The following is a 27,760-nucleotide window of genomic DNA, read 5'->3' on the forward strand; positions in this document are numbered from 1 at the left end:
TCCCCTGCTCTTTCCCCAAAGCCATGCAAACTTTTCCTTTTCAAGTATATAGCCAGTTTTCAAAGTTACTTTTGAATTTGTTTGCGCCATTCTTTCAGGCAATGCATTCCAGATCATAACTCACTGCGTTTATAAAAAAAAAATTCTCCTGGTTCTTTTGCCAATTACCTTAAATCTGTGTCCTCTGGTTATCAACTCTCCTGTTAGTGGAAACAGTTTCTCATTTACTTGATCAAAACCCTTCATAATTTTGAACACCCTTTAACATCTTTCCTTAAACTTCACTCTTCTGCAGAGAACTATCCCAGCTTCTCTAGTCTCTCCACATAACCGAAGACCCTCATCCCTGGTATCATTCTAGTAAATCATCTCCTCTGCACCCTCTCCAAGGCCATGACATCCTTCCTAAACTGTGGTGCCCAGAATGGGACATGATACTCCAGCTGAGGCCTAACCAGTGTTTTATAACTTCCTAGCTTTTGTACTCTGTGCCTTTTATTTATAAAGCCAAAGATTCCTTATGCTATTTTAACAGCTTTATCAAATAGTGTTGCCACCTTCAAAGATTAGTTAGTGTGTGATCCCCCAGGTCTCTCTATTCCTGCAGTCTCTTTAAAATTGTACCATTTAGTTTATATTGCCTCTGTAGAGCAGTGAAGTTTCCTTCAAAAATGCATCACATCACATTTCTCTGCATTAAATTTAATCTTCCACGTGTCTGCCTGTTTCACCAGTCTGTCTATATCCTCCTGTAGTCATAGATTTCAGATTGCAGCAAAATGGAATACATTAACAAAGTACCCTTCCAAACAAAGTTAATTCCGGAAAAATGAACAACTTCAATATAAATGAGATAGAAGTCCTAGACAGGCTAAAGGAGCTGATTTTATTAATCTGATTTTATTGCAACCTTGCCCATTGCAGTGCCTACATTTAATTTTTAAAAAGTTCCAGTGATAGATGGTAATTATCCCAACGTGCTAAAGGAGACTAGAGCGATTGAGGCATTGACAATCATTGAAGGTCACACTGGTAAGGTACCAATAGCTTGGAAGTAGGCCAAAAGGGGCAGCAAATCAGAGAGGCAGTACAGGCCGATAAGTCTCAGTCCAGTGTAAAATAATTAAGTTGATTTATCAGGTCTAACTTGAACATTAATAAACAGGATAAGAGCCCTCTCTTGCTTCTCGACTGAGTATAGTTAAGAAGTATGCAGATGAATCATCTCGATGAGGATAGGCTACTCCATGTCAGTGTCTGCTATCAACACAATCCAGAGTGTTTCGAGGCACTTAATCCTCTAAGACCAAGATTTGCGTGTGCTTAAGCTAGGCCTCCTTATTTACCCCGGAAATACATGAGCTGCAATGGTTGATTTTCAACATTCTGCCTTAATTCAAATAAGTTGTAGAGAATACTCCTGGTGAAACTTCAAAACCTTCATTCACTGATCTGTGAAACACTCAGACAGTGTTGACTCTGAAACTCTGTCTCTCACAGATTTAGCTGTCACATTCTAAGCAAGTTTTGCTTGAGTGTATTAACTGAAAACCTGTGGATGCTCCAGTACAGTTTATCCAAGTCTCTGCAATCAGCAATTACTGTGGTCAAAATATGAGGCGTTCTCCTGGCTGAAGTCGTGTCTGGGAGCACTCAGTGGTACCCATCCCCCTTAGCCGTTGGAAGAGTCCCCTCTTCTCGTAGCTAATTTCACCCCGTCCCCACCACATGGCCAGATAATCTGTTTTAGTGATGTTGGTCGAGCGATAGAGGGCATACGGGATTTAATGTTTCATCCAAAAGACGGCACTTCTGACAGTGCAGCACTCCCTCAGTACTGCACTGTAGTGTCATCCCAGATTATGTGCACGCTCCCATAAATGGAGGCACTGCAATGGACAAGGTTACAGGGAGATCAGATTATTAAAATCATTTTTTAACAAAGTGATACTGAAACTCCAGCATTGTTCAGGCCTGGACATAACATAACTAAAAATTATGCTAGTTTAGCAGTAACATAAAGCTCCTTTTTAAATATTTGGAAGAGCCTGTTGTACTGTTTGCTCTTTGTATTATGGTAAAACCCAACTAGGAGTAGGAATCTGAAGGACTAGAAAAGTTGTATTCTTTAATGTCAATAAAATGTTAAAATGAAAATCGAGCATTTTTTTTGGATTAAAAAAAAAAAAATTGTACAATTCAAAAAGCCAATAGAGGTCATGTGTCATTTGAAATAATTTTTAAAAGTAACAGATGTGTTCACAAAATGTATGTCCATTGCTGGATATTCTATTACAGAAACCACAGTGTAAAGTTCAGAAAACTGGAAAAAATGTTTAACTTCAATCTAACCATGCATAGCGATTCAGTTTATTTACCAGGCCATGATTTAGTGTTCTGCAGTAGGCTACTGTTGGTTGATCAGAGAAAAGAATTGATGCTGGTCATGGATAAAAGTACAATTATGGACCAGCTTGGCGTATGGACTAAATGAGGGGTTACACGAGCTTCATTATGGGGATAGGACTGTTCCGAAAAAGTCAATCTGCGTTCAGCTTTCCCTTTGTTTTGATGTAGATGTTTCTCACTGTGTACCTGAGCAACAATGATCAGCATTACACAGAGGTACCAATCACTCCAGAGACCACATGTCGAGATGTTATTGGTTACTGCAAAGAACCAGGAGAGACTGACTGTCATTTGGCTGAGCGCTGGCATGGCGGTGGTAAGTAAAACCTGTCTAAGATAGCATACACATGTTCGAGCTGTTTGGTGTCTGGTGGTGTGCACAAATTGTTGAACAGTCACCAGTGGCTTTCTGTTTCTGCTGGCACAACATCATTAACCCTTTTGCAGCATGTTTGTTCTGATAATGAAGTAATAGTGGAGCTGTTGCAAATTAATAGATATTATCAAATACAAAAAAAATGACCTGTGTAACTTGAGGTAGTTTGCTCATGCATTTTGGAGAACAGTTAGCTACCACTTTGTGGTGCAACGTGTTATCAGCTTGTCTTAGCTGGTAGCAGAATGCAGTTGTTTTGGATGAAATGTTAAACCACAGACCTGTTTTTCGGCTTGGTGTTAAAAGGCAGTAGGTGAAATTAAAAGATATTTTATACATCACAGGTGTGTAAGGAGAGAAATCTTTTAAATAGTAGGAGAGAAATCTTTTAAGTATTAGGCAGGTCATGTGTTTAAAGAAAGCTAATTTAATTGTTCTTCCTTGTAGAGCGTGCCATAGCAGACGGTGAGCGTATATATGATATTCTGCAACAGTGGGGCGTACAGAGAAATGATGTTTGTTTTTACTTACGCCATGAGCGCCCACCAAACACATCTAGGGATACAGGTAAGAAATGTGTAACACTTTGTTCAGCCCAACTTTAAGGAACTTTTAGTAGACTGGAGTCGGTTCATTTTTACATTAGTTTGTATTCCATTGGTAGTTTATTTTCAAACTGTTCCAGCTCACTTTTTGTGGGTTTCTTTGGCAATGATAGCTTGTGGAATTACTTTATAGTGGATAAACAGGTCTGTAAAAACAGAACAAGTAAATCCAGTCTAGTGTAGCTTGGGTGACTTCACAGGTGTTTGAAGTGCAGTTTTCATACTCACTGTGAAAAGAATGTTTGATTTTAACAAGAAGTTTATGCAAGTTTTCAAAGGGCTGACTGACTAATGTCGTTTCCTGAGCAGTGGAGTTGCATACTATTTTCGCCTGTCGATGTGTATTTGTTTTAATCCAATGACACACAAATCCTTTTCAGTCAACTATTTCATATCTTTCCTCTAATTTAGAAATTTAGTAGAATGGGCATTGAACCGATGTGGCACATTTGGTGCTCCAGAGCACTGCCCGACCACACTGCCCTTTTAATATACTTTCCTATTTTGTTCGTTTGAAATCAGGTTGGGAAAATAATTTTGAAATTTATAGTCCAGGGCTGGCAGTGGCCCATTAGACTTGTACCCCTTTATATGGGCCCGGATATTCCGATCCCTACGGGTGTGTACGCGCTGTGTACCCACCCATAGGGACATTGGAAATGCCGGTTTCAGGCATGCACTGAAAACCAGCATTTCCGATCTGTCAAGAATGCTCTTGACAGATCTTCCACCTGCCCGGGAGAAGGGCCTCTGCAGGCGGATAGTTCCGCATTTTGGACACCCTCTCCCTGCAGAAAACCCTTACACTAAGGCCTGCTTTTACCAGGTTAAGAGTTGGAAAAAAAGTTTAAAAAAAAAAAAAGTTTTCACTGATTTATCATTTAAAAACACTTTAAAAAAAAGTTAAGTTTATTTTTAACCCCGTAAAATACTTCAATTATTTTTTTCAAAAAGTTTAATTTTTGTTTAAAATAGTTAATTTATTGTAATTTCAAGTCCTTTTAAAAATGATTTTTTTTAACATGTATTTAAAGTTTTACTATGTTTTTTCATTGATCTCCATTCATATATTTGACAGGTCTTCCTGTCAAATGTATGAAGGGAGATTCCCTTCTGTGATTGGCTCCCCATGGCCCACCTGATCCCAGGGACGCTGTGAACTACATGCGCCCCTGGGATACGTGGCCCCTACGCACTTGGAGTTTGGAGAGGCCCAGGAGCGGAAGCGTGTGCGCCCCGGGAGCCCTCGGGTAAGGGCGCAGATTTTTCCAGATCGCGGGCCTCCGCCCGCGGGAGGCCTACAGTCGGAATATACTGGCCATTATCGTATCTGCCTGTACAGGCCAGGGACGAGATTTTTGCATGGCAGGCCAACATGTGCCTTTCTCCATATACCAATGCAATTATACTTTACAGTTTGTTGTGCAGAATAATAGTTTTGCGTGAATGTCAGAGGAAATCGTTTCTCTGCATCTACCTGATCAAATTCCTTTATTATTCTAAACACCTCGATTTAGAATTATATCTTAACTAACAGATCAAATTAGAAGGCCTGATAAACTTTGAGGAAGCATGTCGGGGCGATTACAGTACATAGACAGGTTAAGGAAATGGGCAGATACCTGGCAGATTTAGTTCCTCAATAAATGTGACCTACTGTACAGTTTGGGGAAAAATATATAATGAAAATAATCAATTGTTTCAATTGTAAAATTCTCAATGGAGTGGAGGACAGAGACATCTCTGGTACAGATATGCAAATCTGTAAAAGTAAGATTGCAGATGGTGTTGGAGGGGTGGGGGAAGCAATTAAAAGGGCAAATGAGATTCTTGGTTCTGTATACAAGGATGCTTACAAATTCAGGTCTGTTGCTGTAAACAGTTTGAGTCCCATTCTTTTATGGGAGTTGACTCCGACTGCCCTGTATCTACTTGTGTGATAGCGTAACTCAGTGGCATGCAATAGTTCCTCATCAACTGGAATGGATATTTGCCCCCACTTAATCATCGCTGACCTGCACTGGCTTCCCATCCCCCAAAAAACTGAATTTAAAATCCTTGTTGTCATCCACAAATCCCTCCATGGCCTCACCCCACCCTAGCTTGCAACCTTCTCAACCTTATGTCCCCTTCTGCAACCTACAGTCCTCTGACGCTGGCTTATTGTACACTAGCTGGGGTGCCCGGCGTTGCCCAGGCTTTTTTGTAAAACTGGTTATGAGACTGGTGGGCTGGTCACTCTCCTCTCCCCCTCCCTCCTTCTTCCCCCCCCCCTCTCCCTCCTTCTTCCCCCCCCTCTCCCTCCTTCTTCCCCCCCCTCTCCCTCCTTCTTCCCCCCCCTCTCCCTCCTTCTTCCCCCCCTCTCCCTCCTTCTTCCCCCCCCTCTCTCTCCTTCTTCCCCCCCCTCTCCCTCCTTCTTCCCCCCCCCCTCTCCCTCCTCCTTCCCCCCCCCCCTCTCCCTCCCTCCCTAGCACCTCAGTACCAGAACGGAGTCAGTCCGACAACGGGAGGCCGGGTGCCCATCGCTCCGAAGCGAGCCTGGGGTTCCTCATGGTTAACGCGCCGGGCCTTTGGACCCGGTTGGCCGGGCGGCAGACGAATGCCTTTCGCTGCGGACTCCGGTGTCCGGTTGCGGTCGGGGACAGCTCGTTGGAAAGCCGCGGTTTTCCTGGTCCCGCACTCACGGCGAGAGAGAGAGAGGGACGAGGAGAGAGAGAGAGAGTGAGGGAAGGAGATAGTTTTCCCGCGGCCGCCATTTTGTGAGGCACTAACGGCAGTTTGAAGGATTAGGCCCCGCCCACACACTCCATGAAACGCTCCCCATGACGCAGCGCGCTCCCCGTAGGATTAGTCAACCTTCACGTCACTCCATGCTAATGAGCAGATTTCCCCCGTATGATTGGCCAACCGCTAATGAGCGGATTTTTGAACGTTTTTTGTATACTGTCGGAACAATTTTTGTCTGACCAAAAAGTAAATACGCCTATGACACTCCCCTAATCATAAGCTTTCTTTTGATATAACATGTATGTGTAGGTACGCTCTATAACTTTTGAGTGTATGGCGGACGGACATACACGCAGACAGACGGACGGATCCTTTTTTTATATATATACATAGAGATAGGTATCACCTTTTGTAACAGTTATCAGCCACTTCAGCCCTATTCAATGGAACTCCCCTCTGTGAACACCTCTGTCTCTACCTTTAAAACCCTTCTCAAAATGCATTTCTTTAACCTAGTTTTTGGGCACCTCTCCTAACCCTCTCATAAAAGCTTGACACCTGCTCCTTTTTATCCTCTTTGAATCACTTTGAGACATTTTTCGATGATTAAGCTGCTACATAAATACAAGTTATCACTGTTTATTTTGAAAGGAAAAACTTAGTAATAAATAGATCTGCTGGAAAGGAAGAAAAATCTGTAACGGTGCTTTGATGTTGATCATCACCATTATGCCACTTCTCCCAAGGGTCAAAGGTTGTTGGGGAGTGGTCAAAAGATGTTGACACAGCCAACCATTGCAGAAGCAGAATCAAAGTTATGTAAGCTGAGGAGAGGGAGATAAAATGCTTCCCAGCAAATTCTACTTCCATGCCATTATTTACAAGTCTCAGCTACAGCTAATTCCATCCACTAAAAAGGTAATATGGGTTTAAATCAGTTCTTTGCTAGATTTACTGGGTGGAACACCTCACCTCAACAATAAACTACTGTACTAAACTTTACCCTAATTCTAAGAACCAAGAATGAATCAATCCTGTTGAAGTCCTTTAATGTTATGATAGAATGGCTAATGATAAAAGGCCAATGCTATATCTACCCAGTAAGATGAGAACCAGACTGGCATTCTGCACCATCCAGGCCCACGACAATCCCTGATGTGCAACTTTTTTCTTCAGTTCTGTGCATAATCATTTGATATATATATATATTTTTTTCACTTGATGCATGGAGAAAAGCTGAATTAATTAGTGAATAATGTAAAATCTGTACACTTAGTTAAGTGCAATTAGATGCTATGATTGGAGAGTTGATGTAATAGAGAGCTGAGCTCAATAAGCTAGATTTTTCTTGGATGTTCCTACACTCTTGTGTGCTAAGTACTTGTGTTTGAAGTGTGCTGTGCTAAACAAGATTAATTCAAGTGTACATTAGATAATAAATCAATGACTTGCTTATTGGTATTTATTATTTCTTCAAATCTAATTGTACTCCTCGCATCCACCATCATCAATTTTGTTAGAAGTCTATCCTTGTTAAATCTGATTTCAGAGGTATCCTGTTGTTAAGCCACTTAATACACACACGAATCTGGGCTTGATGTGGGGCTAAACAAAACAGTGATGTAAAATAAGTCCACTTCTCCAGTTTCAGTGCTCCTATTGTGCTTCTCTATCCTTTTACAGCCCTGCTTTCTCTTTTTCTGTTCCTCTTGAACTGTAAATGTTTACCATTTGCTTTGTTTCAGCTTACTTTGAATTTTAATATTTCACTTTTAGTGCAACCATCCACCCTTGCCCAGAACTGGTTAGATGCACTGGGAATAAAAATGTTGTGTGAAGATAAAATTCTTTGTTTCTACCAAACAATAGTTTCTGGGTGGAGCCAGAAATCACAGCTGCTGAACAATGACATTTGTGTGTGCCACATGTAACTATTACTTATTTAATAAAAAAACTTTTTACCCAGGTTGTTTGAGACTCCAGGATCCAGTTGTGAAGAGAAACAGAGTCCAGGGTACGATAGATAGACGGATGGAAAATGGAGTAAGTAGTCATTTGTTATTTTTTGAAAAGTCTATCCCTTGTGTGTTGTGCGGTATTATGATTCTAAATCTGTTCCTCCTGATTTTTCTGCTTCTCCTCCTCCCCTCGCTCCCCCCCCCCCCCCCCCCAAACTATAAACTGCCTTTGCATTCCTGAATTTAAACTCTATGAACCACATTAGTTTCCCTCAAGTAGTTGTCAGAAAAATAATAAAATATCTTGGTATGCTTAATTGGCCCAGCAGGTAATAGAATGGAGAGTAAAAGCAGGGAAGTTGATTCAGTACCGTTGAAACAGGCTGGGAGAGACTGATTAATGTCATGCTGAAGTAAAGGGGAAAGGGCGATCTATGTTTCTTAAAGCAAAAAGGATGAACTAGTTTATTTCATTGATAATTGAAGTTAAACTTAGATAAAATTTTCTTTTTCAGATATATGAATTCCACTTGTAAAGTTTTGTTTACACTAATGGTATGAAATAATCATAGTTCATACAAACCTCTTGTGGCTTTTGTTGTATATGTTTCAATTCCCCCCACCTCCTTTGTGGCTAGTTGTAATTCTGTAACTTGTGGGTTTTTTTGGTAGGAAAAAATCAGTGTCTATTGGCAACACTGTCAGCCAATGAGTTGGAGATGGGACGGGTCTTGCGACAACTCACAGCAAACAGTCAATTTTACAGCAAAGTCTATTTACTTGGCAAACAGTCTATTTAAACAGTGCACTAAGCAAACAGTCTGCAGAGTCTATTTAAAGAGTCTCCACGAACTAGAGGAAACAGAACCCATGACCAAAACTACAGCAACGTCTCCCGATAAAAGCAGGGTGATTTCTCTAGAAAAATGCAATGAGCGGAGTATAGTTACATAAAACAAATTGATTATTTCTCCAGCAAATTGCAGTGAGTAGAGGATAGTTACATAAAAATTATGTGTGTAAAATCAATCTCAGTAACTTACAGCAGTATCCAGGCGTGATTGATGGGGCTTTACCCAATCATCGCCATTCTGGCTGGGAATATGCAAAAATTATGAAAAAAAATACTCTCTGCCCACCTTGATGAAATTCACTTGTGTATCATGGCATCTTTGACACGTTTTAGTTCTTGAAAGCAAAGACCACTTAAAATTGTAGATGGACCTGAGCCACCTCATGACTAAATGTCACTATTTGAAATCAATGGTTACATTTAGTGTGTCTGCATTGAGCTGAAACTTGTGGCCATGGGGGGAACGGCCGGGAGGAAGCACCCCTGCTCCTCCCGGCCCACAAGGATTGCTCCCCGAAGCTGTGGCCGCCTCGTTGCAGCTACCGGGAATTCCGAGCCCCGGAATTCCCGGCCACCTGCAGTTAAAGTAGAGGCTTCAGGCCTCATTATCATATTTAAATTGTCAACCTGCCTCCTGGCAGTGGGTTGGATGCCCGCCCCCTGTCCCGCCTGAGTAAAAGGTGAAAGTGGGCAGGTTGGGGTCGGGTTTTAGATTTCTCCAACTTTGACTCCCCACCCTCGTTTTTTCCTGTGAAAATTCCCCCCTATGTGTGCAGTTAGTTTAACTGCAGTCACGCATTGAAGAAACTTGATGGAAGCTGTGTGGATTTGAAGGGAAAAGTTAAAGTAAATTTTGGAGTTATTAAAGAAAAGTTGCAGCTGTAATGCTAGTAATAATTTTAGTGTTTAAACATTAGTAATTTCATATCTAAGGATTTTCTTAAAATTATATACACTTTTTTTAATATTTAAAAACTAAAGGTAGGTCACAACATTCCATGCAACACCTGTTAACGCAGGTAGGTGACACGATGATGGGTATTTACTGTCCTTCTGCCCTTACCACCTCTTCTCTTCCCCATTGCGAGATTCTTGTGCCTCTCCAGTCAGTCTAGAAGTGCAGTTCCATCATAGAATCTGCAGCACAGAAACAAGCTATTTGGCCCAACTTGTCCATGTTTGTGTTCCCCACTAGCCTTTTTCCTCCGAGTTCCCTATTGGATTTATTAGTGACTATCTTATATTTATGGCCCTTAGTTTTGGTCTCTCCCACAAGTGGAAACATCTCTACATCTACCCTATCAAACCAGAGCCCTATATAATTGCAGTAAGGCATCTTTACTCTTGTACTCAAATCCTCTTGTAATAAAGGCCAACATACCATTTGCTTTCTTAATTGCTTGCTGTATCTGCATGTTAACTTTGTGATTGTCCAGTATCAACTTTAAACAAGAAAGAGATCAGACCAATAGTCGCAGTGGCATCTTGCAGATCCATAATTCCCTATTTTATCTGACTTTCTGTTGAATGCTGTGGAACTATGACTAATGACCTCTGTATGAAGGATTGATTTACACTGTTTTAGGATTAAACCTTAAGATTGGCAGAAGAAAGGACTTGCTTTTCATTATCTAATCTTATCTCTGCTTAACATCCTTTTGAAACCACTTACCACTGGACTTGATAAATGGGCAAGTAAGATTAGTGATGTAAGAATGGCCTTTCCACTGTCGGGTATGAGTTAAACACAATCAGAATTAGTCGTGCTATTATTAGATACTGCAGTGTAAAGACAAGCCTGTCAGAAAGGTTAAAGAAAGAAGCTATTGTTATAGTGTTATCTTGGTTGCCATGGTGACAGTTTATGTTACTGAGTAACAAACAGATGTTTCAGTGTTTACATTAGGCAGATACTACTATGATGCTCGAGGCTAAGGAGTTAAATTCCATGTGAGGTTATTGTTGGTATCATTAGCTTGAAGGAGTTTCTGCTTTTCTATCTTTATGCCTGAATAATTCTTTCAAGGTGTAAGAGTTTCAAGACTTGTGCTTCAGAACTAGCCGCGCCTCTAGCCAAGCTGTTCCAGTACAGCTACAACACTGGCATCTATCCGACAATGTGGAAAACTGCCCAGGTATGTCATGTCCACAAAAGGCAGGACAAATCCAATCCGGCCAATTGCTGTCCCATCAGTCTACTCTCAATCATCAGCAAAGTGATTGTAGTGGCGCTTCTTAGTTTCCAAACAGGCAGGCCACTGAGCTGTGGGGCCTTTAACAACGAGTAGACGCGTGTCGAAATAAAACGTTCCCAAACGTAGCTTTGTCTTTTAAACTGTTTACTATAACACTTAACAAACGGAATTACAAAGCAAACACGTATAAACGAACACGGTCAAAAACTGTACTGCTCCAAACCTCACAGCTTCTGCCTCTTTCACCACGTGCAGTTTAAAACTGTAAGATGGCTGCACCCATGTGTGGCTTAGGGACTGTTCCATTGTGGCAAGAATGAAGGGGGTGTCGGACTATACTACTGGAGCAAGAAAATAGGGGGTTTCTTAATACAATAAGTCGTTCAGGTAAATTAACTGTATTATGCCATTTAGCCACTATTTTAAAGTATTTTCTTAAGCTTTTATGGCTCTTACATTCCGGCCCCTAATTGACTAGGCACATGAAGCATATCAATTACTCAAACATTAAGAGTCATAAACTAATGAGTTCAACATATTTACAATACAAGTGTCCACTTTTTTCTTTCGTTCAGGAGCTTTTCACGCTGCTTCTTGTAGCAGGCAGAGCTTTGTGATCGGTCTTTCCAGGGTCGTGTAACCGTCTGCAAACAATGCATTCAGAGAGTATTTTTCTTATTACGGAATTAGCTCCTGGAATCCAGTATCTTTGTCTTAGCTTCGCAAGCACGTGATTCCTCCCACTGTGTCCAATACTCTGGTGTATATGCTGAAGAATGAGAGTAGCAACCCGGAGGTCCTTAGAAAGGATAGCAGGATGCTTGGCCTCCTCTGGCATAGCAGATTTGTTTAGTCTCCCTCCCACCCTCAGTACTCCATCTTGCAGTGTAGGGTCCAGCTTGCAGATATGACTACCTTTCTTGATTGGAGTATTTTGCTGTAGAGCTTCGGTTTCTTCTGGGTATCTTTGTCTTTGACTGAAGCAAACTATCTCCTTCTCAGCCTTGGCCAAATCCTCCACGGTCAATGAATTCTTGCTCAATGTGGTCTTGTGCTGATGCATATACTGCTGTAGAAGCATTCTCTGCTTATCAGGGTTACTTTCAGACTGACTGATAGTGGCTCGGTACTCTTTTCTCTTACCGCTCAGGTGTAGCAGCAACTCTTTCAACCTTAGAAACCATGCAACTGCTTTCCTCAACTGGTGCCATCCTGAGAAATGGTTAACAAGCTTGTTCACTGTGTCAAAGTTCTCTTTCGTAGTTATGAAATTTACTGTGACTGATCTCTTGACTTCGACGTCGTCTTCAGTAATCTGACTTGGCATATCTGGTCTTTCTGGCCATGATCTCTCTGTTTCCAGCAGATAACTTGGGCCTTGTATCCAAGTTTCACTCCTCATGAAGTTTTCAGCCTTCAATCCCCGTGAGGCTTGATCTGCTGGGTTTAATGAGGTGTTTACATACCTCCATTGAGATGGTTGTGTAGCTTCTCTAATGGATGAGATTCTGTTTGCTACAAAGGTCTTGAAGCGTATCTTCTCATTCTCTATATACTTCAGCACCGTCGTGCTATCCGTCCAGAAGACGGATTCTTCTAATGGGAGCTGTAACTCTTTACGCATCACCTGGTCAACTTTAACTGCAACAACCGCTGCCGTCAACTCCAGTCTCGGGATGGTGACCTGCTTCAGCGGAGCCACCCTGGATTTTCCCATGAGGAAGGCACAATGTTTCTGGCCCTGTTGATTTGTCAGCAAGAGGTAGGTAGCCGTGCCATAGCCGTCCTCACTGGCGTCCGAGAAATGATGTAGTTGAGCCGTCTTTGTAACTCCAAAACTCGCGGGCTTGATGCATCTACTGACGTTGAAGCTAGAAAGTTGTTGCAAATCTGTCAGCCATCTGTGCCATCTCTGAGCTTGACCTTCTGGGATATCTTCATCCCATCCTCTCTTGTCTCTACACAGCTCTCGTAGCATCAGCTTCACCGGCAGAATGAGTGGTGCCAGGAATCTGAGAGGGTCGTAGATGGAACTGACCACGGAGAGAATCCCTCGTCTTGTGGATGGTCTTTCGTTCACCATTATCCTGAAGTTGAACGTGTCTGACTCGATGCACCATTGTACACCAAGAGCTCTCTCGATAGGAAGGACATCGTGGCTCAGGTCCAGATCTTTGACTTCAGTGGCTCTTTCCTTTTCTGGGATAGAAGCTAGAACTGCTCTGCTGTTGCTTATCCACTTAGTCAGATGGAATCCTCCATTCAAACACAGAGTTCTAAGGTCTCTTGACAGTGTGATGGCATCGTCTTCTGTTGACACGGACTTCAGACAGTCATCGACATAAAAGTTTCTGAAGATTGTCTCCACAGCCTCGGATGGTGCTTTGCCCTTGCCATCTTCTGCAGTTTTTCTGAGAGCGTAGCTTGCACAGCTGGGAGATGATGTGGCTCCAAACAGGTGTACGGCCATTCTACATTCCACCATCGCTTCACTAACGTCGCCATCTGGCCACCAAAGGAAACGCAGAAGATCAGCATCTTCGTCAGGGATTCTGACTTGGTAGAACATTGATTCTATGTCTGCCATCATGGCAACGAGCTCTTGTCTAAACCTAGTCAAGACGCCAATGAGGGTATTAGTAAGATCAGGACCTTGAAGCAGCTGGTCATTCAATGAAGTTCCTCTGAATGAGGCGGCGCAGTCAAACGGATCTTTTTCTTCTTTGGGTGATACACCCCGTGATGAGGAATGTACCAGACCCTTCCATCGTCTCTGTTCAACTGTTCTTCGGGCACTTTTACAGCATAGCCTTTCGCTATGATGTTTCTCATGAAGTCTTTGTAGTCTTCGTGAAAGTCGGGGTTCTTGTTCAGCTTTCTCTTTAGACTGATGGCGCGTTGCTCTGCTATGCAGCGATTGTTCGGCATCTTCGCGGTCTGTCTTCAGTGGCAAACCAATGTGATAGTGGCCATCAATGAACTGTGTAGACCTTGTCATCAAACCCATGAACTGATGGTCTTCTTGTGACATCTCTGTCTTTTCCTCACAGCTGCGTTCTGAGAAGTCTGCGTTGAACTGCTGTATCAACAGCTCTTCAATGCTTGCGATAGAGATGCGATTAACTGTGACGTTTTGTCGTTCCTCCTTGTTCGACTTGTGGCCATCATCTCTCCTTACCGGTCCATTGATTACCCATCCAAGGGCTGTCCTGACGGCGTAGGGTCCGTCATCCTTGCTGTTTATCACCTGCCATGGCTCCATAGTTTTGTAGGCATTGGTTCCAATTAATAGGCCAATTTCTGCTTCAATGTATGGGAGACGCACCTTTTCTAGGTAGGGCCATCTATCCACATCCTTCTGCAGGGCTAGGTTCCCTATTCTAACAGGAATCTCCCTCTGTGTGAAAACATTAGGCAGGTCTATGAAGTCCTTCTCTTCAAGTCCACACACTTCTAGGTCTGACAGGATATAGCTTTGCATTGACTTCTCATGACCCATGGTGCGTAATAGGATTTCTGTTCTTCTGCCTCTAACGTTCAGCTGTCGCATGAGTGATTCTGTGCAGAACGTTGCTGAACTACCTGGATCCATGAAGGCGTAAGTCTCCACAACCTTCTCACTCCTCTTAGACTTGATCCTTACTGGTACGATGGCAAGAATACAGTCACTGTCACCGGCCCCAGTGAGTCCACAAGTCTCTGGTTCTAGCGACACCAGAGCACTTGAAACAACCTTCTCGTCGGTATTGTTTTCTTCACTCTTCTTAGAGACTTGTTCTTCTTTATGGATATGCAGCAGACTGGGATGTTTCCGAGTGCACTCTCTGCATGTTGTTCTTTGCTTACAGTTTCTACTCAGGTGCCCCTGAGAGAGACATCCAAAGCATAGGCCGTTGTACTTCAGGAATTTGATTCTGTCCTTATGTGGCTGTGCTTTGATGTCGCTGCAGAAATCCAATGTATGATTCTTCTGGCAGAATAAGCATGGCTTCTGAAAGGCATTAGCAGGCGTCACTGTGCTGCTCTTTTTGGGAGATGAGTTCTGGGGCCTTTCTTCCTCGGCCTGAGTGACGATAGTTGCAAAGCTGCTTCCCCTGGAAGCACCTTTCCTGAGAGTCTTTGATTCAGCAGGCTTGGCTTTCACTCTTCCATCGGTGGTCGGGCTGACATCCTGGATGTTTCCAAACAATGGGTCCCTAGCAATTTTAGCCTGTTTGTCTATGAAATTCACTAAGTCTGCAAACCTGGCTCTACTTTTCCGTCTCTCCATTATCTCAAAGGCTGTTCTTCTCCATTGTTCTCTCATCCTGTAAGGAAGCTTAGAGATGACGATTCTCATAGTCGTAGGATTGTCCATTTCTTCCATGAATTCAACACCCTCCATGGTGTTGCGACATCCTATGAGGAAGAGAACATATGCGTTCAATGCCTCTCCGTCTTCCGATCTGATCTGTGGCCACTTGGTAGCCTTTTCGATATATGCAGTGGCTATCTTCAGCTCGTTACCATAGTGCTCCTGCAGCAACTTCCTGGCTTCTATGTATCCCCGGTCCGGTCTCATGTGTTCACAGCTTCTGACCAGGTCTTGTGGTTTACCACTGGTGTACTGTCCCAGGTAGTACAACTTATCACTGCTGCTCTCTGTCTTGGAGTCAATGGCTTGTTCAAAGGATCTGATGAAGGGCTTATACTTGAGTGGGTCGCCTTGGAACACTGGTATGTCTCTTTGAGGGAGTCGAAACAGATTCTGTTGTTTTACAAGCATCTCTGTAATTTCGTTCTGACGTTGCATCACTCGGTATAGGCTTCTCCCTGTGTCTTCAGGCCTCTGGTGGTCATCAGCAGGGTCTAGTCTAGACCGTCTGACGTCTGGGGTAGCATCACGTGCTCCTGTTAGTGGAGAGGCCACTCTTCCACGCTGTAATGCCGGGGAATTGCTTTCGGGCTCTGTTGTAACTCTTGAAGGTGCCCTGGATCCAACTCTATGTGGCAACGTTGACTGGCAGTGGCTCCCGCCGTCCCGTGAGCCTTCATAATCTTCGTACGCACTCAACCTGGCATCTGAGACCTCGATAGCTGTTTTCATCTCCAGCCGTTCTTTCTTTGCCTGCACCTGGGCCCGCTGGGCCTGCACTTGGGCCTGTTGGGCCTGCAGTTGGACCTGCAGTTGGGCCTCTTCCCGTTCAAGAGCTTGCTTCTCATCTAAAGATGCTGCGCGCGCCATCAACGCCGCCCGTTCAGCCTCCGCTCTCATGCGTCGCGCCGAGCTTGTGGTAGAAGCGACTGACCTGCGTCCAGAAACAGAGCTACCTTCTTTTCGATTTTTGCTCGGTCTGGCGGAAGTCTCTGAAATGCTATCGTCTGGTCCGACTTCATCGTCAACCTTATCTTTCTCTGCTGTATCAGCATCTTGACGAATTTTTAACATCCACTGCTCCGTGGCCTTGATATAGTCCTTAATGCTGGTTGATTTAAGATCAAACCAGTCGTGCTGATCAGTGTTTCCCTCTTCTTCAGACAGAAGTGCTAATACATCTTCATTGAGTATATTAAATTCTTCATGCAGCTTGGAGAAATCGTAATACATCATGTCTTCAGCTTTCTTAATATTAGCATTATCTTCCATGAGACGATCAATTATCTTCATTTTTCCAGTTATCTGAACTAATTTAGCCTTCCTTGCACCTATGCTTCTATGTAACTTCTCTTCCCTTGCCTTTGGGGTGAGCTTTATTTCCCTCTTTTGGCCAGCAATCCTTCTGGCTGGGGGAAGCTCCTGGCTCCTTAAGGCCTCGGCCATTTTACCCGCAGCTCTTATTTAGCTTCTCAACAGAATGAACAAAGCAAGTAACAGTCACTGTACCTTCGCTTTCTTAAATTGTCGTCTGGCTCCGTGACCATTCATGTATACGTTCGCCGACGATTCCGTCCCTTCCTTCCTTAGGGAGCTAGTTTTTGACTAATGTAGTGGCGCTTCTTAGTTTCCAAACAGGCAGGCCACTGAGCTGTGGGGCCTTTAACAACGAGTAGACGCGTGTCGAAATAAAACGTTCCCAAACGTAGCTTTGTCTTTTAAACTGTTTACTATAACACTTAACAAACGGAATTACAAAGCAAACACGTATAAACGAACACGGTCAAAAACTGTACTGCTCCAAACCTCACAGCTTCTGCCTCTTTCACCACGTGCAGTTTAAAACTGTAAGATGGCTGCACCCATGTGTGGCTTAGGGACTGTTCCATTGTGGCAAGAATGAAGGGGGTGTCGGACTATACTACTGGAGCAAGAAAATAGGGGGTTTCTTAATACAATAAGTCGTTCAGGTAAATTAACTATTATGCCATTTAGCCACTATTTTAAAGTATTTTCTTAAGCTTTTATGGCTCTTACAGTGATGGAAGGTGTCATCAACAGTGCTATCAAGCGGCACTTACTCACCAAAAACCTGCTCACCGATGCCCAGTTTGGGTTCTGCCAAGACCACTTGGCTCCAGACCTCATTACAGCCTTAGTGCAAACATGGACAAAAGAGCTGAATTACAGAGGTGAGGTGAGGAAAACGCTTCACTGGCTGGAGTCATACCTAGCACAAATGAAGATGGTTGTGGTGGTTGAAGGTCAATCGTCACAGCCCCAGGATATTGCTGCAGGAGTTCCTCAGGGCAGTGTCCTTGGCTCAACCATCTTCAGCTGCTCCATCAATGACCTTCCGTCCAACATAAAGTCAGAAATGGGGATGTTCGCTGATGTCTGCACAGTGTTCAGCGCCATTTACAACTCCTCAGATAATGAAGCAGTCCATGCCCGCATGCAACAAGACCTGGACGGTGTTCAGGCTTGGGCTGATAAGTGGCAGGTAACATTCACGCCACAGAAGTGCCAGGCAATGACTATCTCCAACAAGCGAGAATCTAACCACCTCCCCTTGACATTCAACAGCATTACCTTTGCCGAATCCCCTACCGTCAACATCCTGGGGGTTACCATTGACCAGAAACTTAACTGGACCAGCCCCATAAATACTGTGGCAACAAGAGCAGGTCAGAGGCTAGGTATTCTGCGGTGAGTGTCTCACCTCCTGACTCCCCAAAGCCTTTCCACCATCTACAAGGCACAAGTAAGGAGTGTGATGGAATACTCTCCACTTGCCTGGATGAGTGCAGCTCCAACAACACTCAAGAAGCTCGACACCATCCAGGAAAAAGCAGCTCGCTTGATTGGCACCCCATCCACCACCTTAAACATTCACTCCCTCCACCACCAGCGTACCATGTCTGCAGTGTGTACCATCTACAAAATGCACTGCAGCAACTCACCAAGGCTGCTTTGGCAACACCTCCCAAACCCATGACCTCTTCCACCTAGAAGGACAAGGGCAGAAGGCGCATGGGAACACCACCACCTCCAAGTTCCCCTTCAAGTCACACACCATCCTGACTTGGAAATATATCGCTGTTCCTTCATCGTGGCTGGGTCAAAATCCTGGAACTCCCTACCTAACAGCAGTGTGGGTGTACCTTCACCATATGGACTGCAGCGGTTCAAGAAGGCAGCTCACCATCACCTCCTTGAGGGCAATTAGGGATGGGCAATAAATGCTGGCCTTGCCAGTGATGCCCACATCCCATAAACGAATAAAAAAAAAGACCTCTAATTCTAAGTGGCAGATTAACTTTTTACTTTTTAGCCCATTCTCCCATCTTATTAATATCCCTTTGCAGTTTTCTTTGGTCAGAATTAACTGTACCTCCAATTTGGTATCATCTGCCAATTTCAACACCACTCCATCTAGACCTGTAGCCAAATCATTGACGTACACGGTGGACAGAAGTGAGCCCGGCATGGACACCACAACCCACTTCCAGCTCCTCTGAAAAGCTGCTATTAACTCCCACTCTGTGTTCTTCCTTCAAACTCATTTTTAATCCCGTTTACTATCCTCCCCCAAATTCCATAAGCTCTTAATTTTCTCTAATAAATGTGTGGTTCCTTGTCATTTTCAAGCTTCCCTAAAGTCTATGTACACTACATTCACTGCATTTACCCCATCTACCATGTCTGTTCCCTCAAAGAATTCTGAGGTTTGTCGAGCACAATTGTGTCTTTTGAAATCCATGTTTACGTCTAACTACTTAAGTAAAAACAGAAAATGCTGGAGATACTCAGCAGGTCAGGCAGCATCTGTGAAGAGAGAAACAGAGTTAATGCTTCAGGTTGATGACCTTTCTTCAGAACTGGAAAAAAAGCAGGAAATGGAACAGATTTTTAAGCAAGTGTAGGGGCTGGGAAAGGGGGGAGGGGATGAAAGAACAAAAGGGAGGGTCTGTGACAGGACAGAAGCCCGCTTCTACCTCCTTCCCAAGATCCACAAACAGGACTGCCCTGGTAGACCCATCGTTTCAGCCTGTTCTTGCCCCACAGAACTTATCTCTTCCTATCTCGACTCTTTTTTTCTCCCCTTGTCCAGTCTCTTCCCACCTACATCCGCGACTCTTCCGACTCCCTCCGCCACTTTAACAGTTTCCAATTTCCTGGCCCCAACTGCCTCCTTTTCACTGTAGACGTCCAATCCCTCTACACCTCCATCCCCCACCAGGATGGCCTGAGGGCGCTCCGCTTCTTCCTTGAACAGAGGTCCAACCAGTCCCCATCCACCACCACCCTCTTCCGCCTGGCTGAACTTGTTCTCACATTGAACAACTTCTCCTTTGACTCCACTCACTTCCTCCAAATCAAAGGTGTTGCTATGGGAACCCAAATGGGTCCTAGCTATGCCTGCCTTTTCGTGGGATATGTGGAACACACTCTGTTCCAGTCCTACTCGGGTCCCCTCCCTCACCTCTTTTTCCGGTACATTGATGACTGTGTCGGTGCCGTTTCCTGCTCTCGCCCTGAACTAGATAATTTCATTCACTTTGCTTCCAATTTCCACCCTTCCCTCACCTTCACACGGTCCATCTCCGACTCTTCCCTTCCTCGACTTCTCCATCTCTAGGGATAGGTTATTGACAAACATCCACTACAAGCCCACTGACTCCCACAGCTACCTGGACTACACTTCCTCCCACCCTGTTTCCTGTAAGGACTCTATTCCATTCTCCCAGTTTCTCCGTCTCCGCCGCATCTGCTCTGATGATGCCACCTTCCATACCAGTGCATCCGACATGTCTTCCTTTTTCCTCAACCGTGGATTCCCCTCTACTGTGGTTGACACGGCCCTTGACCATGTCCATTCTATCTCCCGTACTTCTGCTCTCACCCCTGCACCTCCCTCCTGGAGCCATGATAGAGTTCCTCTTGTCCTCACCTTTCACCCCACCAACTTCCACATTTAGCGGATCATCCTCCTCCATTTCCGCCACCTCCAGCGTGATCCCATCACCAAACGCATCTTCCCCTCGCCTCCCCTTTCAGCATTCCGAAGGGATCGCTCTCTCCGCGACACCCTGGTCCACTCCTCTATCACTCCCAACACCCCTTCCCCTTCGCCTGGCACCTTCCCGTGCAAGCGCAGGAGATGCAACACATGCCCCTTCCCACTGTCCAGGGCCCCAAACACCCCTTCCAGGTGAAACAGCGATTTACTTGTACTACTTGCAATTTAGTATACTGTATTCGCTGCTCACTATGCGGCCTCCTCTACATTAGGGAGACCAAACGCAGATTGGGTGACTGCTTTGTGGAACAACTCCGTTCAGTCCGTAAGGGGGATTCCGGTCGCCCGTCACTTTAATTCTCCGCTCCACTCCCACTCAGACCTCACCGTCCTCGGCCTCTTGCATTGCTCCACTGAAGCTCAGCGTAAGCTCGAGGAACAGCACCTCATCTTTCGATTAGGCACTTTACAGCCTTCTGGACTCAACATAGAGTTCAACAATTTCAGATCATAACCCCGGCCCCTATCATATATATATATTTTTTTTATCCACACTTTTTGTTTGCATCTTTTTTTCTTCTCTCCCACACGGCAGCTGTCTTTCATGCTGCCAGCGCAATTTACACTTCATCTAGAGCCATCATTTGTTTCTTCACCTGGCCCATTACCATCTCCTTTTTGCCTTGAATATCTCTTAATGTCTCTTAACTTCTCCCACCTTCTATCCTATCACAGACCTTCCCTTTTGTTCTTTCATCCTCTCCCCCTTTCTCAGCCCCTACACTTGCTTAAAAATCTGTTCCATTTCCTGCTTTTTTCCAGTTCTGACAAAAGGTCATCGACCTGAAACGTTAACTCTGTTTCTCTCTCACATAAGAACAGATGCTGCCTGACCACCTGAGTATCTCCAGCATTTTCTGTTTTTATTTCAGATTTCCAGCATCTGCAGTAGCTTATTTTTGTACATCTAACTACTTTCTCTTTATCTAGATATATGGTCATTACTTCCTTAGAGATTCTACCACAATTTTCCCTACCACAATGTTAAACTAACTGGCCTGTAATTACCTGTGCCTCCCTTTTTAAAAATGGGCACCACATTGGCCACTCTCCAGTCCTCTGGCACACATCCGCACTCGATAAAGCCCTGAAATATTATTCCTTCATCTCCTTCCAATTCCAAGGATATATCTCATCAGTCATTGGCACTAACTTATCAAAAATGTTCCTTTTTATCCATCAGAATATCACTCTCAATCACATCAGGATTCACCATCTCTCTGATAACCTCTTTAGTAAAGACTGATGCAATGTACTTATTAAATGCCTCTGCCATTTTTGATCATCCTCTACAAATTGACAATCCTCTCTTCTTGTGGATCTAACCTTGCTTTTAACAATTCTCTTTTTACTGATATACTTTTACTGTTCCTTTTGATGGTTTTTTTTTACTTTTCCTTCAAACTCTCTCTTGGCTTTTCTTATCCCACTCTTAACCTCTTTTCTCCTTTAGTTTTTTTCATTATTATGATTCTTATATTCCTTCTAGGACAATTTTAATTGGCTTCTAGCCTCTTTATTTAGTTTCCTTATTCAATGGCATTTACTTACTCTGTACTGTTGAAATCTCTTTTTAAAACATCCCACTGTTGCTGTGCAGTCCTGGCTATCAATTTGTCTTACCACCTCACCATAGCTAGCTTGCTCCTCATCTTTCTAAAATCCACGCTAACCCTGTCAGATGTATTGACTTTCTCCTTTTCAAGTTGAATCTTAAACCTTGTAGTGTGATCACCATGCCGAAGGTGCTCACCCACATGTCGCTAATCTACCTGAACTATTTCATTGCTCAGAACCAGATCTAGCAATGCCTCCACCCTTATAGGCATATTAACTCGATCGTCCTGTAAAATATTTGCTTACAATTTCCAGTTTTATGTTCTGTACTCTACATTGCAATGCATGCATTTTAACTTTATTTTTCTAAACGCTGCTACTTTTCCCTTGATTTTTTTTTCTAAGTTACCCTCGACCTTTACTTCAGTCATATTTCTTCTGTTCACCACTTCAGTTGTCCTTGCATACTCCACTCTGACTTTTCCATTTTTGGCCTCCCACAGATAATTGTTACTTTTATCAATAGTTACCAAGGAGAGATGTCTGTTTCATTTCAAAATCCAGTATTCAAAGACTAGAGACTCTTTTTTATCTCAAAATTGATCTATTTGGTTGCTGTTTCAAAATTGAACTGTTTGATTGAGGATGCACAAGGTTGCCAAGTGACAGATATTTCCTTCATGCCTGTAAGGTAATTTGATACGACGTTTATTAGCCTACACAATGAATCAATTGAACATAGGAGAACGAAATGGAACAAAGTTACTTAAAGGGAGTACAATACTCCCTCTCAGTTTATGTGAAGGACAGTGGTTTGAAAAGCAAAGATTTCTGTTTACTGGATAAAGGAGGAAGGCAGTCAAGTCAGTCTGAAGTAAAAACAAATGCAATCATTATGTACAACTGTTAATAGCACAGGAAACTCTTTCATCCAGCACCGACGGGACCGGCCTGCTGCCGGTTGATCAAAAAGTCCGGATTACAGAGCGGTATACTTAGGTACGAGAGCCCCATACACGGCCACAGATCCAGGTGTCCCTGTTGCATGGCAACAGGTGCAGGGACCCCGGTTACATGGCCACAGATCCAGGCGTCCCTGTTGCATGGCAACAGGTGCAGGAACCCTGGTTACACGGCCACAGATCCAGGAACCCCGGTTACACGGCCACTAATATGAAGTAAAACTTACCTGAACATACTCCTGAAATTTGCCAGTTAAGAGAGATTGCTGGTTATTTAGGTGCAGGTAAAAAGAGAGTTTCCTATGAAAAAGGATAGGGCATTAACCCTATGAGTGATTGCATTTATAAAATTGACCAGGACGAGTTAGTGCATTTATAAAATTGATCAAAAACACAAAGGGAATACAATAGGTTATGCAGCAAATATGCTAACTATTAGTATAAAGAGTTGTTAATGGGTTTGATCATTTTCTGGAATGCTCGAAAGAGATCAAAAGAGCTGGATGATGCACCTCGGATAACGGCCAAAAGTTTGCGGTGGGTATGACGACGTACTCTGAATAGGCCGTCATACTACTTTTGAAATGGACCGGGTGCTAAATCCCGACATGTGATCTGTCAAGTTATGACTTGACAGATCATCTGCTCCGCCTTGGAAATCCCAATTGCTGGTGCAGAGTTGGGCTAATTGCCCAGCAATTACGTACGAAAATTTTACGGCTAGTGCAAACAGGCACGGGGCCTGTTACTGTCAGATATTTCTGCTTCTTATCGATGTATTTTATATGAAATTTCAGAGCTTGAATGATTTATCAGAACTCTAATTCCTAAATTAGATTTAAGAATTAATTCCCAAATAAATTCTTTAGGTCTGTGTGTGTGTGTGTGAGAGAGAGAGAGAGAGAGAGAGGGTCATTTTGGAACTATTTATTTTCCTAGTCCTTATAATTACTTTGAAAATACACCCAAAGTGAGAGATGCAAAGCAGCATATTTTTAATTTACGGTCAGTTCCGGCCCATTAACTCCTCTGTCTATCACTATAACCTGCTCTTCAATTACAAGAAATGTAGCAGTGAATACCAGCATGGTGTCTCTCATAGCCCTTGAACTCAATATTAAAATAAAAGCCAAATGGAAAAATATAAAAGATATTCACGTTATCTTTGCAGATAATTCTGTAAAAATATAATGTTTGCTGAAATGCAATATATTGAAGTAAGAATGTTACCAGTATTGGAGATAGACACTTTCCCTTTGGTGTACTGATTGGAGCACCAGGCCCACGTGATCCCAGGTACGCTTCCGCACATGCTGCGCCCCGGGATCTGTGGGCCATTCTGCTGTCCTCGTGTACGCAGCGTCAGAGAGCAAGTTCACAAAGGAGGTTCCCCATCAGGTAAGTTTGTATTCTATTCGGATGCTGGTGGCCTACCCTCGGTACGCCGCCGACTGCAAAATCTGTCCCATTTGGTGCGGAAAACAGCTTCAAAATAGAAGGGAGTAATGTGGAATGTGAACAGGAATTATTGATAGGAAAATGAGGAATGGCAGCTAAGTTGCTAAAGTTAATGTTCAGATGAGAGAGCTGTGGATACAGTTGGTAAAGTTGGAACTATTGATTTAGAATACAATTTTTCTCCTGTTTAATTGCAGGTTAGTGGGCCACGTATGGACATGACACTTGCTGAACTGCAGGAAATGGCAGCGCGGCAACAGCAACAGATTGATTCCCAGCAGCAACTGCTGGCAACGAAGGTACACATATATAGCCACTATTTGAAGCCATGTGAGAACAGTTCAAAATGACTCCCCTTTCTTTCCCATCCTTTTTCCCTCACTTCTGCGTTGGGAAATACCCGGTCTCTTCTCTGCACCTTCCCAAGATGATAAAACCTAAAACTTAATTTTTCTTCTCTTGTCTGCACTGGTTGCATTTCCAGTACATTGTCTTTGGTGGTTAGATGTACACCCTCTTTTTGGCTTCTTGACTTTCACCCTATGCATACTTCACCCCTTTCCAAAGTTCCACAACTTTGCTGTTCTCATCCTGTCCTGAACCAAGTCGTGGTCACCATCACCCTTATCCCATTGACCTGTAGGGGTCACTGTATGGTTATCAGAATTCACAACCATGACTAATTTATATCTTCCCTAACTGAAGAGTGTTGAGCCCAGTTGTAATAACCCACACTTGGATTGGGAGGTCCTGCGCAGGCTGCTCACCAGCTGTTCCGCTGGAAAGGATACCGCGCATGCACTGCCGCGCAGCAAATTTAAAGAGACCGCACACCAAAAATAAAAATTAGAGGGAACATTGCCTGGGACTCTTCTGGTGAATATAGCTTGGCTTTATTTAGTATCTTACAGAATTCAACCAACAGAAGAGCTGAAAGCACTCTTTTCACTTGGGAGAAGGGGGAAAATAATTTTTTGAATGACATTTTTTATTTTCTGTTTTGGATACTTGGTATTGGAATGAAATAATGTTATAGAACACCTTGGACGGAACTGTCAATTTCGGCTGGAAGGGGGGAAACTCGAGGTATCGGATTGGCCGGCTGATTTGATACTGCCGGTTTTCTGCCCCCTACCAAAGTTGAAAGTTCTGCCCATTTCTGATGCAATGGATTGTGTTGTCAGAGACAACTTGCATTTCTTTAAGTCATCCTTTCAGCAGAGAGTATGGGCTGGATTTTCATTCAGAAGTCGGGAAGGAGGCGGGACTACAACTTTCGGGTTGTAGTCCCGCCTCCATCGAGATGCGGCCAGTCCACGCGATTTTCACTCGATTGACCTTGTTGAGCCCGCCCAGCGGGCTCAGCAGGCCAATTAAGGGCCACCTGGCAACAGGTGACGTCACACACTGAAATTTCATCTGTCAAGACGTGTTGACAGATGAAATATCAATGTTTCACAGCTGTTTGAAGCTGTCAAACACTGACAGTCTCACTTCTAACCTGAGTCCTTCTACGCAGACTCAGTTAGAAATCTCGCCGGCACTGAAAGCTGAAGGCTGTCTCTTTTGACAGCTCCCGGCCATTCTGCTTTCTGTGCCGGCTGAATGATGGACTCCCGAAACATAGAGGAAGGAAGGCTGTTAAGGTAAGTACAGGTAATTTAAACTTCTTTAGACACACCAAACACACTTACCTTTGCACTCATGCACCCATCACTCACCTGAACACCGACATCTTGACCCCTCCAAGTCCTTTGGCCCGACGACTCTAACCTGGCGTGGTTTTGAGCCGTCGGGAATCCCACACGACAACCTTCAAAATAGGGATTAGGCTAAAAACTGCCTGTTAACTACACTGTTAATTGGCACTAATCCCTTCCTGCCTCGGGTCGGCGGGTCCCAGTGCAGGGCGGGTACCTGCCTCCTTTGAAACTTACATGGAAGCGGGTTTTGGGCGGGATGGTGTCGGGACCCCCGAGTTCGGGATTTTAGCCTCCCGCACACCTAAAAGCCCGCCTCACGGCACACTGAAAATCGACCCCTATAACTCTGTGGGTAGCAGCCAGGCATATTACTCCGCTATCTCCATGTAAAGAAGGTAGTTCCTTGGATATTTTCACAAACTTTTTTTGAAATACCAGCAAAATTAATGACGAGTCATACAGCAAATAAAGGAGGCCCTCGTGCCTGTGCTGGCTCTTTGAAAGAGGTATTAAATTAGTTCCACTCCACTGCTCTTTCCTCATAGCTCTGCAAATTTTTCTGCCAACCATCTTAAATTTGTGTCTTCTGGTTACCGACCCTCCTGCCAGTGGCAATAACCTCTCCCTATTTACTCTATCAAAACCCTTCATAATTTTGAACATCTCTATTAAATATCCCCTTGTAGGAACGGAAGTTCCTATCTGAATAACGAAGTCCAACGCAGTGAAACGAAATAATCAAGCTTTTAATAAACAAATTACTTTAACTAATAAACTACAAGAGCAGATGTCTGCAGGTCTACAGCCTCTCCAAGACTGCCACTAAATACTGGAAACCGACGTCATGACGTCATCACGCTTTCCGCGCCAACTGGGGGTCACGTGATCGGCGTCATGACGTCATCACGCAGAAATACAAGAAACTACATACAGCTTAAAGGTGCAGTCCACAACTGCACTACAGAGTGGTTAAAGGAATGATTACTGATTGTTCAGTGTCTCTTGGTGGCTCCGCCACACCCTTAACCTTCTGTGCGCGAAGGAGAACAATTGCAGCTTCTCTAGTATCTCCACATAACTGAATATTTTGGGTTTGGAATTGAAAATTAAGATTTTGTGGAACAAAAGAATAATTCCATGTTCCCAATATCTATCTTGAATAATAATCAAAGATTTAAGTTTTTCCTCAGTGGAAAAATTACAAATTTATTAAGAGTTAGGATGCATAGTCAGGGATGCTGTCCTTCTGAGGAGACATTAAATTAAGATCCCAGCTGCCTAATCAGATGGATGTTCACGACCCTGTGGCAGTATTTGAATATGAGCAGGTAGTTCTCACAGTCCCCTTGCTTAACGGGCTGCTGCATTTGCCTATATAAGAACAGTCACTGCACATCAAAGTAACTTGTATATCAAGCACTTTCTCATATTTTTGAGACATGTGATAGGTGCTATATAAATAAGTCTTTATTCAATATCGCACTGAAGAAAATGCGGATAAGGCGGGGGTTGGGTAGGGA

General features: G+C 43.6%; 1 protein-coding gene across 3 annotated transcripts in view; it reads left to right on the forward strand.

Moving 5' to 3' along the window:
- Positions 1-27,760, forward strand: part of LOC147121025 (apoptosis-stimulating of p53 protein 2-like) — a 117,822-nt gene that overhangs the window by 24,833 nt on the left and 65,229 nt on the right. For all 3 annotated transcript variants that reach the window (XM_085980326.1, XM_085980329.1, XM_085980327.1), the window contains exons 2-5: positions 2,578-2,725; positions 3,233-3,352; positions 8,084-8,160; positions 24,735-24,836. In XM_085980326.1, the coding sequence (XP_085836452.1) occupies positions 2,578-2,725; positions 3,233-3,352; positions 8,084-8,160; positions 24,735-24,836 (447 nt within the window). The remainder of the gene's footprint in view (positions 1-2,577; positions 2,726-3,232; positions 3,353-8,083; positions 8,161-24,734; positions 24,837-27,760) is intronic.

This window comes from Somniosus microcephalus, chromosome 3 (genome assembly GCF_052327205.1).
Source record: "Somniosus microcephalus isolate GS21.2 chromosome 3, FLI_Smic_1.0, whole genome shotgun sequence".
NCBI classification, from domain to species: domain Eukaryota; kingdom Metazoa; phylum Chordata; class Chondrichthyes; order Squaliformes; family Somniosidae; genus Somniosus; species Somniosus microcephalus.